Source organism: Lactuca sativa, chromosome 2 (genome assembly GCF_002870075.4).
Source record: "Lactuca sativa cultivar Salinas chromosome 2, Lsat_Salinas_v11, whole genome shotgun sequence".
NCBI lineage: Eukaryota > Viridiplantae > Streptophyta > Magnoliopsida > Asterales > Asteraceae > Lactuca > Lactuca sativa.
In genome coordinates this window covers 21743188-21760041 of record NC_056624.2, presented here as the reverse complement: position 1 = coordinate 21760041, position 16854 = coordinate 21743188, and the positions used below count along the sequence as shown (strand labels likewise).

The window sequence follows — 16854 nt, the reverse complement described above, 5'->3', positions numbered from 1 at the left end:
AAAGTCAAGGTCAACAATCCATGTTTACCCAACACGCCGTGTTTCTCCTTGGCCACACCGTGTTTCTCCTTTATTCTTACAGATGGGAAAATCCCAGCCAACATGTCAAGTTAGCTAGCAACCACGCCGTGTTTTCCTGAGTCCCACAACTTAACACATTAAGTTGCTTTCTTCGACTCTAAGAGCTCCCAATCTCAGATCTAACCCAAAATGAGACTTAGAATGGTAAAGTTTCCCACTTTACCCTTAGGGACTATCAAAAAGGGTCCAAAACCCAACCATAAGACTTGATAGAGCAAAGGTTTAAGCAATGAGCACCTAGACCATGAAGATAGAGCCTTGGAACCATGATCTGACCTCCTTGAGCTGGAAAACCACATAAACTTTCCAACTTTACGTTTATGCATGCGTAAATGAAACTCTTAAGCTTAAGAACTGATTTAATGCATGCATGGAACCAACTGTTTTCATAAAGCTTGCACCTTTATGCTCAAGGAGTTCAAGATAAGCTTAGATCTGAAATGACAAGTCCTCAAAACGAATTTACTCCATCATCAACCCAAAAAGGACCAAAAGCGTGAAATAAGGAGATCCAAACATCTATAAGCTAAGGTTCAAACTTGATACCTCAAAGAGACTGCAATAAGTGAAGAGATTTTGGATCTACAACCTTCCCTCCAAACTAAACACCTTCAATCTCACCATACACTAGTGTGGTGAGGAGACTCACCTCAATTCAAGATATCTGAAACACACGCTTGGGCTATTGCTACTACGACTCCTCACACTAATCACAACCCAAAAATTAACTCTAATTAATAATCAGGATTTTAACCCCATAATTGAAGGTAAAACTTATCCTTTAACTTAGTAAGGGCAAAATACCATTTTGTTGTTCCCTTACATGACCCAACCAGACAAGGCCCAAAACCCCTAATTACCCAAGACCCAAAGATTTCTCAAGATTTTTTTTCTGGGCGTACACCCTGCATACTCCTAATTACGCCCAGCCTATAAATCGTTCTCGAAAGGGTTACGAAGCCGCAACCCATTACAACAGGCACTCTGTTTCACTGGAATTGGTGGCCTATATTTATCAACAGCAGGTTGATCAGTAGTAACTGAGTTAGAAGCAACATATTCATAGTTCAAGGAGTCATTGGATTGTTCAATAGTGTTCTCCTTGTTCTCATCTTGCGCTACTTTACCTGCACAGGAAGTAGAAACATCAGTATTCTTCACCTCAACACCCTCAGTTGGCCTTGATTGTTTAGTCTTAACTGAAGCTGGAGCAGGGGTTTAGCCATACTGAGCAAGCATTTTTTCCTCATTCGTCTCAAGAGGTGGGTTATAGTTGTGATTAAAAGGAGGTGGTACACTGTAATACCTTAAACCCTTGGTTTGATTATTTTTAAAACTCAATTGTTTTTCTACTAAGGACTCGACTGTCTTACTTGATGCAGTATAATTTTTGAAACTAACATCTGTTTTTCCACACTTAATATTCAAAACGTCAAGTTCTTCAGTTACAGCAACAAGTTTTTTCTTAATGTGATCGTAATTTTTACACTTGTTGCTGTAATCTTCTTGCAGTTTTGCGGAAATCCTTGATTTTGGCTTCTAATTGTGCTTTTAAGGGTTTTTGACCTTTCCTTAGAGTATAGCCTTTATATTTAAGGTCCTCGTTTTCTCTTTTTAATAAATCGATTTGATCGCGAAGAAATTTAATCGTAGCTTCACAAGATGGAGTACATGAAACTTCATTTACCGGAATGGATGAAGAACTCATTTTTATAAAAAAAAATATTCCCCTTTGACTAAAAACTCAAAAGTCAAATTTAAAAAGTCAAACTTAAAAAGTGAAACTTAAAAGTCAAACCGAAAAGCAAAATTTGAAAATTAGAAAGTTAAACGAGAAAGTCAAAGTTTAAAGTCAAAGTTCAAATTTAAAGTTAAAGTCAAAATTTTAAGTAAAAAGTCAAAATTAAAAGTCAAAAATTAAAAACTATAATTTTCGGGTGAAAAAGGAATTTAAAAATAAAAGAAAATTGTTTTGGGGTGAAAAGTGTTAAAAATGCGAGAGTTGAATCGAAATAAGGACGCCTTAACTTTTAAAAAGGGAAGGAAGAAACCATCCAACAAGCTAGTTCAGATGGTAAGGCCTTTCTTTGATTAAGGGGATGGCGTGAGTTTGATTCCTAGCTACTACAAATTCCTTTCCTTTTTTTTAATAAGATGCTGCGAAGTCTTGAGCTGACCAGGAGCTCCGACAACTGAAGCCTCGCACACCGTCCAAAGCTGCTTAGCCGAGAATACTCCGCACACTCCGAGCTGCACACCTTCAATAGATTCGCGAAAAAACAACGTTTTTCACCCCTTTTTGCTCCAAAACTCGCTCAAAAACTCGCTCAAAAACTCGTTTTTATAAAAAATGCAAAGAAGAACCCCCCCCCCCCCCCCTTATTTTTTAGAGATCTATCCAAAAACGCAAATATCTTTTCAAAATAAGATCAAATAAGCTCCAGATCTGACAAAATTGACTGATACAATCCAAGCTCTAATACCACTTGTAAGTCCCTAATCTGATTGTGTATCAATCAGATCCAATTGATGGTGCAGAATCTCAATCAATTAGATGATGTCAGATCAAATAGAAGAGAAGAAGAAGATGATGATGATGAATATTATGTATTGATGATATGAATTATGCTCCTTACACCAGATTCTCGCTCACATACATTATTATTCTCTCTAGTTTTCTCTCTACAAGATGCTCTTCTCCTCTTACTCTTCTCTAGGCCTTCTTACCGTACACTTGCATGCACTCCTCACCCTATATGTATGAGACACCAACCGTACACAGGTGTGCGGCCGTACACACGAGTACGACCGTATACAGCCACAAAATTACATATTATATTATAGAAAAATATATTTTCCTAGAAAAACAAAGTATAAACCATAATTTTGACCCAGCATTAACTTTATTAATTAATTTTTTGGTTTGTTTATAAATAGTCAAACCTTGAAGCAACTGCATTCAGGACCAAAAAAAATTCAAACTACAATCGTTGCTAATGTTATTTTCAGATGATAGAGCATCGGGATCAAAAGCAAAAACAGCAAAAGAAAAAAAAATGTCCGGTTAAGCAAATCCAAAGAATAATACATACCATATATAATACATAAACAGATAATGGGTCCAACCTTGTCATCAGGCCTCGCCCAATATCGGACCCCGTCCGGCATCGGGCCCCGCTCGGTAAATTGATTGATCCCCGTCGAGTATAAATATAACATATATCAAGTAAACACATACACATGCAATAATCACAAAGATACATAGCATACAGAGTGGTCACCGGTCCCCGCCCAACATCGGGCCCTAGCCCGGTAAGCATATAAGCACATAACACATGCAAGAGTCACGTAGACAGCTAGCATACTAACATAGCATAAACATGGGATGGAATTGGTCCCTTCGACCCACTAAACCCAGTGAAGAAACTCACCTCCGAATTTAGACAATAGCTGAATAGGTTTGGGCTCCGAATACAAGCTCTACCTATCACCTAGTAAGAACAAATCCTTAGATACAACTCAAGATAACTCGATACTCCCTATTAGGTCAAACTAGGTCAACGAAAAAGGTCAAAAGTCAAGGTCAACAATCCATGTTTACCCAACACGCCGTGTTTCTCCTTGGCCACACCGTGTTTCTCCTTTATTCTTACAGATGGGAAAATCCCAGCCAACATGTCAAGTTAGCTAGCAACCACGCCGTGTTTTCCTGAGTCCCACAACTTAACACATTAAGTTGCTTTCTTCGACTCTAAGAGCTCCCAATCTCAGATCTAACCCAAAATGAGACTTAGAATGGTAAAGTTTCCCACTTTACCCTTAGGGACTATCAAAAAGGGTCCAAAACCCAACCATAAGACTTGATAGAGCAAAGGTTTAAGCAATGAGCACCTAGACCATGAAGATAGAGCCTTGGAACCATGATCTGACCTCCTTGAGCTGGAAAACCACATAAACTTTCCAACTTTACGTTTATGCATGCGTAAATGAAACTCTTAAGCTTAAGAACTGATTTAATGCATGCATGGAACCAACTGTTTTCATAAAGCTTGCACCTTTATGCTCAAGGAGTTCAAGATAAGCTTAGATCTGAAATGACAAGTCCTCAAAACGAATTTACTCCATCATCAACCCAAAAAGGACCAAAAGCGTGAAATAAGGAGATCCAAACATCTATAAGCTAAGGTTCAAACTTGATACCTCAAAGAGACTGCAATAAGTGAAGAGATTTTGGATCTACAACCTTCCCTCCAAACTAAACACCTTCAATCTCACCATACACTAGTGTGGTGAGGAGACTCACCTCAATTCAAGATATCTGAAACACACGCTTGGGCTATTGCTACTACGACTCCTCACACTAATCACAACCCAAAAATTAACTCTAATTAATAATCAGGATTTTAACCCCATAATTGAAGGTAAAACTTATCCTTTAACTTAGTAAGGGCAAAATACCATTTTGTTGTTCCCTTACATGACCCAACCAGACAAGGCCCAAAACCCCTAATTACCCAAGACCCAAAGATTTCTCAAGATTTTTTTTCTGGGCGTACACCCTGCATACTCCTAATTACGCCCAGCCTATAAATCGTTCTCGAAAGGGTTACGAAGCCGCAACCCATTACAACAGGCACTCTGTTTCACTGGAATTGGTGGCCTATATTTATCAACAGCAGGTTGATCAGTAGTAACTGAGTTAGAAGCAACATATTCATAGTTCAAGGAGTCATTGGATTGTTCAATAGTGTTCTCCTTGTTCTCATCTTGCGCTACTTTACCTGCACAGGAAGTAGAAACATCAGTATTCTTCACCTCAACACCCTCAGTTGGCCTTGATTGTTTAGTCTTAACTGAAGCTGGAGCAGGGGTTTAGCCATACTGAGCAAGCATTTTTTCCTCATTCGTCTCAAGAGGTGGGTTATAGTTGTGATTAAAAGGAGGTGGTACACTGTAATACCTTAAACCCTTGGTTTGATTATTTTTAAAACTCAATTGTTTTTCTACTAAGGACTCGACTGTCTTACTTGATGCAGTATAATTTTTGAAACTAACATCTGTTTTTCCACACTTAATATTCAAAACGTCAAGTTCTTCAGTTACAGCAACAAGTTTTTTCTTAATGTGATCGTAATTTTTACACTTGTTGCTGTAATCTTCTTGCAGTTTTGCGGAAATCCTTGATTTTGGCTTCTAATTGTGCTTTTAAGGGTTTTTGACCTTTCCTTAGAGTATAGCCTTTATATTTAAGGTCCTCGTTTTCTCTTTTTAATAAATCGATTTGATCGCGAAGAAATTTAATCGTAGCTTCACAAGATGGAGTACATGAAACTTCATTTACCGGAATGGATGAAGAACTCATTTTTATAAAAAAAAATATTCCCCTTTGACTAAAAACTCAAAAGTCAAATTTAAAAAGTCAAACTTAAAAAGTGAAACTTAAAAGTCAAACCGAAAAGCAAAATTTGAAAATTAGAAAGTTAAACGAGAAAGTCAAAGTTTAAAGTCAAAGTTCAAATTTAAAGTTAAAGTCAAAATTTTAAGTAAAAAGTCAAAATTAAAAGTCAAAAATTAAAAACTATAATTTTCGGGTGAAAAAGGAATTTAAAAATAAAAGAAAATTGTTTTGGGGTGAAAAGTGTTAAAAATGCGAGAGTTGAATCGAAATAAGGACGCCTTAACTTTTAAAAAGGGAAGGAAGAAACCATCCAACAAGCTAGTTCAGATGGTAAGGCCTTTCTTTGATTAAGGGGATGGCGTGAGTTTGATTCCTAGCTACTACAAATTCCTTTCCTTTTTTTTAATAAGATGCTGCGAAGTCTTGAGCTGACCAGGAGCTCCGACAACTGAAGCCTCGCACACCGTCCAAAGCTGCTTAGCCGAGAATACTCCGCACACTCCGAGCTGCACACCTTCAATAGATTCGCGAAAAAACAACGTTTTTCACCCCTTTTTGCTCCAAAACTCGCTCAAAAACTCGCTCAAAAACTCGTTTTTATAAAAAATGCAAAGAAGAACCCCCCCCCCCCCCCCCTTATTTTTTAGAGATCTATCCAAAAACGCAAATATCTTTTCAAAATAAGATCAAATAAGCTCCAGATCTGACAAAATTGACTGATACAATCCAAGCTCTAATACCACTTGTAAGTCCCTAATCTGATTGTGTATCAATCAGATCCAATTGATGGTGCAGAATCTCAATCAATTAGATGATGTCAGATCAAATAGAAGAGAAGAAGAAGATGATGATGATGAATATTATGTATTGATGATATGAATTATGCTCCTTACACCAGATTCTCGCTCACATACATTATTATTCTCTCTAGTTTTCTCTCTACAAGATGCTCTTCTCCTCTTACTCTTCTCTAGGCCTTCTTACCGTACACTTGCATGCACTCCTCACCCTATATGTATGAGACACCAACCGTACACAGGTGTGCGGCCGTACACACGAGTACGACCGTATACAGCCACAAAATTACATATTATATTATAGAAAAATATATTTTCCTAGAAAAACAAAGTATAAACCATAATTTTGACCCAGCATTAACTTTATTAATTAATTTTTTGGTTTGTTTATAAATAGTCAAACCTTGAAGCAACTGCATTCAGGACCAAAAAAAATTCAAACTACAATCGTTGCTAATGTTATTTTCAGATGATAGAGCATCGGGATCAAAAGCAAAAACAGCAAAAGAAAAAAAAATGTCCGGTTAAGCAAATCCAAAGAATAATACATACCATATATAATACATAAACAGATAATGGGTCCAACCTTGTCATCAGGCCTCGCCCAATATCGGACCCCGTCCGGCATCGGGCCCCGCTCGGTAAATTGATTGATCCCCGTCGAGTATAAATATAACATATATCAAGTAAACACATACACATGCAATAATCACAAAGATACATAGCATACAGAGTGGTCACCGGTCCCCGCCCAACATCGGGCCCTAGCCCGGTAAGCATATAAGCACATAACACATGCAAGAGTCACGTAGACAGCTAGCATACTAACATAGCATAAACATGGGATGGAATTGGTCCCTTCGACCCACTAAACCCAGTGAAGAAACTCACCTCCGAATTTAGACAATAGCTGAATAGGTTTGGGCTCCGAATACAAGCTCTACCTATCACCTAGTAAGAACAAATCCTTAGATACAACTCAAGATAACTCGATACTCCCTATTAGGTCAAACTAGGTCAACGAAAAAGGTCAAAAGTCAAGGTCAACAATCCATGTTTACCCAACACGCCGTGTTTCTCCTTGGCCACACCGTGTTTCTCCTTTATTCTTACAGATGGGAAAATCCCAGCCAACATGTCAAGTTAGCTAGCAACCACGCCGTGTTTTCCTGAGTCCCACAACTTAACACATTAAGTTGCTTTCTTCGACTCTAAGAGCTCCCAATCTCAGATCTAACCCAAAATGAGACTTAGAATGGTAAAGTTTCCCACTTTACCCTTAGGGACTATCAAAAAGGGTCCAAAACCCAACCATAAGACTTGATAGAGCAAAGGTTTAAGCAATGAGCACCTAGACCATGAAGATAGAGCCTTGGAACCATGATCTGACCTCCTTGAGCTGGAAAACCACATAAACTTTCCAACTTTACGTTTATGCATGCGTAAATGAAACTCTTAAGCTTAAGAACTGATTTAATGCATGCATGGAACCAACTGTTTTCATAAAGCTTGCACCTTTATGCTCAAGGAGTTCAAGATAAGCTTAGATCTGAAATGACAAGTCCTCAAAACGAATTTACTCCATCATCAACCCAAAAAGGACCAAAAGCGTGAAATAAGGAGATCCAAACATCTATAAGCTAAGGTTCAAACTTGATACCTCAAAGAGACTGCAATAAGTGAAGAGATTTTGGATCTACAACCTTCCCTCCAAACTAAACACCTTCAATCTCACCATACACTAGTGTGGTGAGGAGACTCACCTCAATTCAAGATATCTGAAACACACGCTTGGGCTATTGCTACTACGACTCCTCACACTAATCACAACCCAAAAATTAACTCTAATTAATAATCAGGATTTTAACCCCATAATTGAAGGTAAAACTTATCCTTTAACTTAGTAAGGGCAAAATACCATTTTGTTGTTCCCTTACATGACCCAACCAGACAAGGCCCAAAACCCCTAATTACCCAAGACCCAAAGATTTCTCAAGATTTTTTTTCTGGGCGTACACCCTGCATACTCCTAATTACGCCCAGCCTATAAATCGTTCTCGAAAGGGTTACGAAGCCGCAACCCATTACAACAGGCACTCTGTTTCACTGGAATTGGTGGCCTATATTTATCAACAACAGGTTGATCAGTAGTAACTGAGTTAGAAGCAACATATTCATAGTTCAAGGAGTCATTGGATTGTTCAATAGTGTTCTCCTTGTTCTCATCTTGCGCTACTTTACCTGCACAGGAAGTAGAAACATCAGTATTCTTCACCTCAACACCCTCAGTTGGCCTTGATTGTTTAGTCTTAACTGAAGCTGGAGCAGGGGTTTAGCCATACTGAGCAAGCATTTTTTCCTCATTCGTCTCAAGAGGTGGGTTATAGTTGTGATTAAAAGGAGGTGGTACACTGTAATACCTTAAACCCTTGGTTTGATTATTTTTAAAACTCAATTGTTTTTCTACTAAGGACTCGACTGTCTTACTTGATGCAGTATAATTTTTGAAACTAACATCTGTTTTTCCACACTTAATATTCAAAACGTCAAGTTCTTCAGTTACAGCAACAAGTTTTTTCTTAATGTGATCGTAATTTTTACACTTGTTGCTGTAATCTTCTTGCAGTTTTGCGGAAATCCTTGATTTTGGCTTCTAATTGTGCTTTTAAGGGTTTTTGACCTTTCCTTAGAGTATAGCCTTTATATTTAAGGTCCTCGTTTTCTCTTTTTAATAAATCGATTTGATCGCGAAGAAATTTAATCGTAGCTTCACAAGATGGAGTACATGAAACTTCATTTACCGGAATGGATGAAGAACTCATTTTTATAAAAAAAAATATTCCCCTTTGACTAAAAACTCAAAAGTCAAATTTAAAAAGTCAAACTTAAAAAGTGAAACTTAAAAGTCAAACCGAAAAGCAAAATTTGAAAATTAGAAAGTTAAACGAGAAAGTCAAAGTTTAAAGTCAAAGTTCAAATTTAAAGTTAAAGTCAAAATTTTAAGTAAAAAGTCAAAATTAAAAGTCAAAAATTAAAAACTATAATTTTCGGGTGAAAAAGGAATTTAAAAATAAAAGAAAATTGTTTTGGGGTGAAAAGTGTTAAAAATGCGAGAGTTGAATCGAAATAAGGACGCCTTAACTTTTAAAAAGGGAAGGAAGAAACCATCCAACAAGCTAGTTCAGATGGTAAGGCCTTTCTTTGATTAAGGGGATGGCGTGAGTTTGATTCCTAGCTACTACAAATTCCTTTCCTTTTTTTTAATAAGATGCTGCGAAGTCTTGAGCTGACCAGGAGCTCCGACAACTGAAGCCTCGCACACCGTCCAAAGCTGCTTAGCCGAGAATACTCCGCACACTCCGAGCTGCACACCTTCAATAGATTCGCGAAAAAACGACGTTTTTCACCCCTTTTTGCTCCAAAACTCGCTCAAAAACTCGTTTTTATAAAAAATGCAAAGAAGAACCCCCCCCCCCCCCCCTTATTTTTTAGAGATCTATCCAAAAACGCAAATATCTTTTCAAAATAAGATCAAATAAGCTCCAGATCTGACAAAATTGACTGATACAATCCAAGCTCTAATACCACTTGTAAGTCCCTAATCTGATTGTGTATCAATCAGATCCAATTGATGGTGCAGAATCTCAATCAATTAGATGATGTCAGATCAAATAGAAGAGAAGAAGAAGATGATGATGATGAATATTATGTATTGATGATATGAATTATGCTCCTTACACCAGATTCTCGCTCACATACATTATTATTCTCTCTAGTTTTCTCTCTACAAGATGCTCTTCTCCTCTTACTCTTCTCTAGGCCTTCTTACCGTACACTTGCATGCACTCCTCACCCTATATGTATGAGACACCAACCGTACACAGGTGTGCGGCCGTACACACGAGTACGACCGTATACAGCCACAAAATTACATATTATATTATAGAAAAATATATTTTCCTAGAAAAACAAAGTATAAACCATAATTTTGACCCAACATTAACTTTATTAATTAATTTTTTGGTTTGTTTATAAATAGTCAAACCTTGAAGCAACTGCATTCAGGACCAAAAAAAATTCAAACTACAATCGTTGCTAATGTTATTTTCAGATGATAGAGCATCGGGATCAAAAGCAAAAACAGCAAAAGAAAAAAAAATGTCCGGTTAAGCAAATCCAAAGAAATTAAAATTGAAAAAATTGCTGATGTAGATAAACTAATGGCAAATAAGGAGGTAATTTTAGAGAGCGAAGACAAAGATGATGATGAGGACATTAAAATAGTGTCAGCAACATATGTTTCACCTGATTGGAGTTCAAAAGCCAAGAAACTAAAGAGTAAAAAAAGAAAACTTCAAGATAAAGATGAAGTAGTTGTTGAACCTGAACCTCAACCTCAACCAGAATCTTTTGAACACAATATTGTGCAAACATTTAAAGAAATCGTTGATGTTATGAGGGAAGGGAACAAATCTCGTGACTATACAGGTGAGGAAATCGAGAAAGAGTTAGAGTTGATGGGTTTGGATGACAATGAATTCGCAGATGCTTTCATATATTTGCTGCGTAATCAAGCCGACGTTAGGACAATTTTTAGTTCTTCAATGAAGATGCGAAAGATCTTTTTATTGATTCATATTTTTCGGTTTTATGGGAGTTTTTTTTATAGTAGGTTGCATTGGACTTCATTTGTAAGAGGGGGAATTTTGATTTTCTGTTTTTTTTGTTGTTGACTTGAGTTTATTTGATTAGTTGATTGTTTGATTAAATGTTTTTGATTGATTTTGATTTCCATTGTAGTTTATTCATATTGTTTACATGTTCTACACATGATATGTAAATAAGGGTATAATTGTAATCTTTTAATTTTCTTCTCTTTTCCCTCCTAACTCGGGAACACATAAACTAAAAATTTTACTTTCATTTTCTTCGAACTCGGGAACACGGATTAAATAAAATTTTCCTTCCCCTTCCTTTCCTTCCGTTAATATTTTCCCTCCCTATCTTTAATGAATTTAAAAAAAAAAACTCATGAACAAGGCGTAAGAACACAAGAGCACCACCGTGAAGTACCACCAAAGTCCAAAACACCCTCTGTGAGAAATTGAATCCTCCATATACAACAGTAAGCTATTATCCTCTTCGAATCTTCTAATTTCTTGGAATCATCTAATTTCTTCTAGTATCCTCTGTGAGAAATTGAATCGTGCACCTTTGTCCAATAGTAAGCTATTATCCGAATCTTCTAATTTCTTTCAACCCTGTCCCCGAGTTGTTTATTTGCATAATTTAATTGGAAGATGATATATGAATTTCAGTCACTGTTTTAGGGTTTACTTAATTGGATTGCTTTCGTTCTCTAATAGTACTTAATAGGAGGCCTTTCAAATGAGGATCAATCAATTTGAATTTCATTTTGTTTTATATTTTCTACAAGCACTCGGACAAAAACTAGTTCTGTTTGTTGCAATTGTTTGCTGTAATGACATGACAGTAATTGAATCTCAAATTGATGTGTGCTGGTTTGATTCAGTCTGTTTGCTGCAAGCCTACGATGATATTTTTTTTAGCTTTCAATTAGGTTGATCGGTGGTTTGTACTAACTAGTAGATGATGCAATTTGCTTGAATCTTGAAAAAACAAAGTGTGAGATTACTCCTGTTCTGTGACTACTTCTTGGTAATTCCTTCTGATATAGATCGGGTTGCAGTCTTTTTTTCAATAATCTGATGTTATTGTCTTAAAATTGTTTATTTCCTAATAATTTATCATTTTGCCATGATCATCTCGCATTACAGAGTATCCTGGTTGGCATAATCGGTCTTTCTTGAAAAGATCTTCAATGTATGTATCGAATAATGTATCATTTTGCCATTATCATCTCGAAGTTGTTATACTTAATATAAAGGATCCTGAGCCATTAAAAGGTTTTCCATTTTACTTTAGAGTGTGAATTGGCTTATCTTAGGTTATCCGTTATACCTACTACATACCACATATGTAGTGAGTATCACATCAACACCACATTCCTCTAGCACTAACATAGGATACCTGTCACTAAACATAACACTCCACCTCATTTTTTTAATTAAATTTAATTAAAAAATACATAAAAATTCATATAATTGTTTTTTAAATACTAGTTTCATTAATTTAAAATACTAAATTACATTAGTTAAAAACTACATTAAGTAAAACGAAAAAAAAAATTAAAATAACTTTAAAACTAAAAATTAAATTAACTAAAATAAAAAACAAAAAAATAACATTAAGAATTAAAAGGATAAAATATCAAACTTCTAATTTGTGTTTTTTTAAACAAGGTTATTCCATTTTGAAGAATTCTTCAATTTTTGCTAAGCTTTGACATGTCTAAAACGTTGATGATTTGTGTTTTCATATTTCTCCATTGCCACATTAACTGGATCGATACCAGCTTCATGTATGTTGTTTACAACAAAATTGTAAATTCCATTGAACTCAGAACATTTGGGCCTCATATCGCGACACTTCAAACATATTTCATTAACATTTCGAATTGCACAACCCATAAAACCATGGAAAATACTTTCAACATTTATCCAAAAAGAACCGGAAGTTTTACGAGCATCGTCTTCCGAAACTATCACCATGTGCTAATTTCTCTTCTTCCTCTTCTGACCATTTCTTATTTTTGGGAGACATAGTTTTTGAAGGATCAAACAACAATAATGTATCTAAATGGGAGAAGAATTGTATGAAAATAAGAAGATGAGTGGTAGTATTTATAGGTGAATGTTGAAGAAATAGAAAAGAAGCCGTTAGGGAGGAGAAGAAAGTGGTCAAACGAGATTTAATGCAAGAAATTAAACTATTAGCCATTTGGGTTCGTTGTCCGGAGCACGGAGGGCCACGACCACGACCCACCACAAACCACCAGGGTGTTATGCATGGTCGTGATTCATGGCCACCTAGACCACGAACACTCCCGTGCTATCTATACCAGAAGGCCTTAGACATCAAGTTCACATAACGATTATTGCATTCACCATCTAGTAAGTAATCTAAGATATGGTTATGCTCTATGTATTGTTTTACTGGTTTCTATTTTCTGTATTGTCTTTGTAATGAATACCTATTATGACGGGCCTACGTTTCATCATAAGATTGTAAAATTATGATATTTCTCATTTGGCATTTAGGTAAACACAATACATTGCAATGTCACAATTGCTGTTTGAACTACGATTTGGAATGCGGATGATCAACAATAAAGAGTGATAGATTTGTCACCCTCATAATTATATGATATCCAATATGTCATACTTTACAACATTAATTTGTAGAAGGTTATAACATAATTCTAGCCAAAAATTCTGTATGCAACTGCCTGGGTATAGGCATGTTGAAGATTTAACATTTAGTTCATACGTTAAGGATGCTACAGAGGAAGTCCGGTGTTCTTTGGCTCTACACAAAGTTTTGTATCTCATATCAGTTGCACAATAATGCACATCATGTTGATGTATTATGTATATGAGAACTAGTTTTGAATAAAAAACAATAAGACCACATAAACAGGTTTCACATAAAAACAAACGTGAAAGAAGTTTTAATCGGGAGGTACCGAAACAAAGATATGGTCATTAAGTACAAATGGTGACTCATCACTTGGATAATTCCTGAGACACGTTTCTCATTGTCGGACGAGAATTTGGGTCCATGCGAATGCATGCTAGTGCAACATCATAAACACGGAGAATATCCATTTTAATCCGTCTGTCATCAGTTGGATAAGGGAGTCGCTTGTCAAATATACTTTCCAAAGTTGCACCTTCTCGGTTAGAATAGTTGAGAAACGTTAGGAGGTCTCCAGGATGCTTCCCTCCAATTGTTTCAAGTGCAAGCACTCCAAAGCTATACACATCACATTTTTCGTTCACAATGATGTTATATGCAAGTTCTACATGTTTATACCGAATATTTGTTAGTATAACTTCGCCTACTAATTAACATAGGTAAAGGAATCATTAGAATCTACAAATACATACCTGGAGCAATGTATCCCAAAGTTCCTACGACAACGGTTTGGTCGGAGGAATCAGGGTCAAGCAATTTGGCTGCTCCAAAGTCAGCAACAAATCCTTCCATTTCTTTGTTCAAGAGAATGTTGTTGCTTGATATGTCTCGATGAATGATGGGTGGGCTGCAGTCATGATGCATGTATGACAAAGCATGGGCTACCTGTTTGATAATGTTTACCCTTGTCTTCCAATCCAATATGACAGCGAATTCATTGTTATTCAATGCACAAAATAGGCTCCCTTTTTCCATGTATTCATATATAAGGAAGTTGCATTGGTTATGCAAACAAAAGCCATAGAGTTTCACAATGTTTTTGTGCCTTAGGTTGGTTAAGACTTGGATCTCGTTCTTGAAACTCTTGTCAAATGCTGGTTGCTTGGCTTCAAACCGATGGAGTTTCTTCAAAGCAAATGTTTTACCGTTAGGCAGTTTCGCTTCATAAACACTTCCATAGCCACCGGTTCCAATGCAATATTTGAGGTCGAAGTCTTCTGTTGCCTTGATGAAGTCTTCGAATGCAAGTGTCCCATCATAATTCAATACCGAGCAAACATCTCCATGTTTTTGTATTTCTAGTTGACTTTTTTCTGTGGTAGCCTTTTTATTACGGTAAAGCACATAACCAATCACTAAGAAACAAAATCCAACAATCATCGGAAGAAGAATCTCCAAAAGGAGGATATGCTTGTGTTCTTTGGAGGGCTTGCGTAGAAAGTCAGTTTCTGTACAGTATTCCCTATAATGCCCAGACATGTCTAGATTATTGTACTCCAACCATAAGAAATCCGAACAATTAACTGCTTCTCCAACAAAAATATTATCACTAAGGTCCAGATATGATAAATAGTAGCAGTTATTCAATCCGTTGTAACCAGTCAGGAAATTATCAGAGAGGTCTACATACTGTAATGTACAGGTAGACTGAAAGGATACATTCCCGGAAAAACGGTTTGATGAAAAATCAAGGTAAGAGAGACTAGACAAGTTTCTGAATTCTAGATGAATCACACCAGAAAGCTGATTATGATTAAGGTCGAGTTGTTTTATGTTCTTCAGATATTCTATATGTGGAGGAATGGAGCCAGTGATGCTATTCATACTAAGGTTCAATGTTTCTAGCTTTTGTAGATTACAAAGTTCCTGTGGAATTGGCCCTCTTAGTTGATTTGTGCTCAAGTCTAGGAGTTTGAGATTGATCATGAAACCAAAAGACGGAGGGATTGGACTGGTTAACCTGTTTCTGCTAAGATCCAGAAATTCTAAATTTTTCAGACTCCCCAACTGAGATGGCAGGGTACCACTAAAATTGTTACCGGAAAAGTTGAGGTGTACTAATCTTGTGAGATCGAGCTTGGAACCAAAAAATGTTAGTATTGGACCGGTCAACTGATTGTGGCCAAGATCTAGAAACTTCAAGTTCTTGAGACTCCACAACTGAGATGGGAGGTTTCCGCTGAAATAGTTACCAGAAAGGTCAAGGTGTTCTAATTGGGTGAGATTGACCATATAATCAAAAGATTGAGGTATTGAACCAGTCAACCAATTGTGGCTAAGATCCAGAAACTTCAAATTCTTGAGACTCCACAACTGATCAGATGGGAGGGTACCACTGAATTTGTTACCAGAAAGGTCAAGGTGTTCTAATTGGGTGAGATTGACCATGGAAGCAAAAGATTGAAGGATTGGACCAGTCAACCAATTGTAGCTAAGATCCAAAAACTTCAAATTCTTGAGACTCCATAACTGAGATGGGACGTTTCCGCTGAGATTGTTATCTGAAAGGTCAAGGTGTTCTAATCGGGTGAGATTGGTAATGTATACAGGAAAGGTACCTCCTGTGTTATAATTCCATGAGACAGAAATATATGTCAGATTTTGGAGCAAGCCAATCTGTTGTAGGATGTTTCCTGTAAGATTACTATGTGAAACTTCTAGCCACTCAACACTCGGAAATGAGGAAATGATTACCTTTATCAGGTCACTTTCGTCACAGTAACCGATGTCTATCTCAACTACACGTCCATTGTTGCAAGTGAAATAATTCCAACCAGTATGACATCGTTGAACATGATCAGTAGGACACGGGGATGCTAACATGAAAGAAAGCATCATCAGCATGGTTAACATGTGCACGGGAATGCAAATGTTGGAGGATTTGCTGCTCATTGTTTGATGATGTGATGAGTAAGCGCAATTGATTACCTCCTTTTATGCATATCGAGACTATATAATTTAGAAGAGGAGACCTGAAGTCAATACTTGTTTTGTTCTATTTTTTCTAACCCCTTGTATGGTTTGTGTTTCTTTTGACACTTTGGACCACAGTAATTATTCTCTTCAGTTTCATAAATCATGTATGTAGTTTTTATTGCATATTCTCCAAATCTTTTTAAAGAAATGTTTCAAAGAGTGAGTGTTTAGAAATACGACTCTGAAATTGAAAGTGAAACTTGTATATAAACTCATAAACATCATAACATATAAACATTAATTTTTTTCTCATGTCTCTTCACA

At 36.6% G+C, this 16854-nt stretch overlaps 1 protein-coding gene and 1 long non-coding RNA gene across 3 annotated transcripts; one reads left to right on the top strand and one right to left on the bottom strand.

Moving 5' to 3' along the window:
• Positions 1-10981: 10981 nt before the first annotated feature.
• LOC128132154 (uncharacterized) lies at positions 10982-13779 on the top strand. Its single transcript, XR_008230123.1, has 2 exons — positions 10982-11401; positions 12963-13779. It is a non-coding gene; the product is annotated as an uncharacterized LOC128132154 (long non-coding RNA).
• Positions 13780-13783: 4 nt separating this feature from the next.
• LOC111920745 (MDIS1-interacting receptor like kinase 2) lies at positions 13784-16567 on the bottom strand. Of its 2 annotated transcripts, XM_023916308.3 has the most exons (3): positions 16309-16446; positions 14307-16175; positions 13784-14218 (listed from the first exon to the last, which is right to left on the bottom strand). In XM_023916308.3, exons 2-3 carry the CDS (start codon positions 16000-16002, stop codon positions 13923-13925), a joined length of 1992 nt encoding a protein of 663 aa, XP_023772076.1. In that variant the 5' UTR covers positions 16003-16175; positions 16309-16446; the 3' UTR covers positions 13784-13922. The 2 variants fall into 2 exon arrangements, with proteins under 2 accessions (XP_023772076.1, XP_023772074.1); XM_023916306.3 differs by having other exon boundaries at positions 14307-16567.
• Positions 16568-16854: the final 287 nt, after the last annotated feature.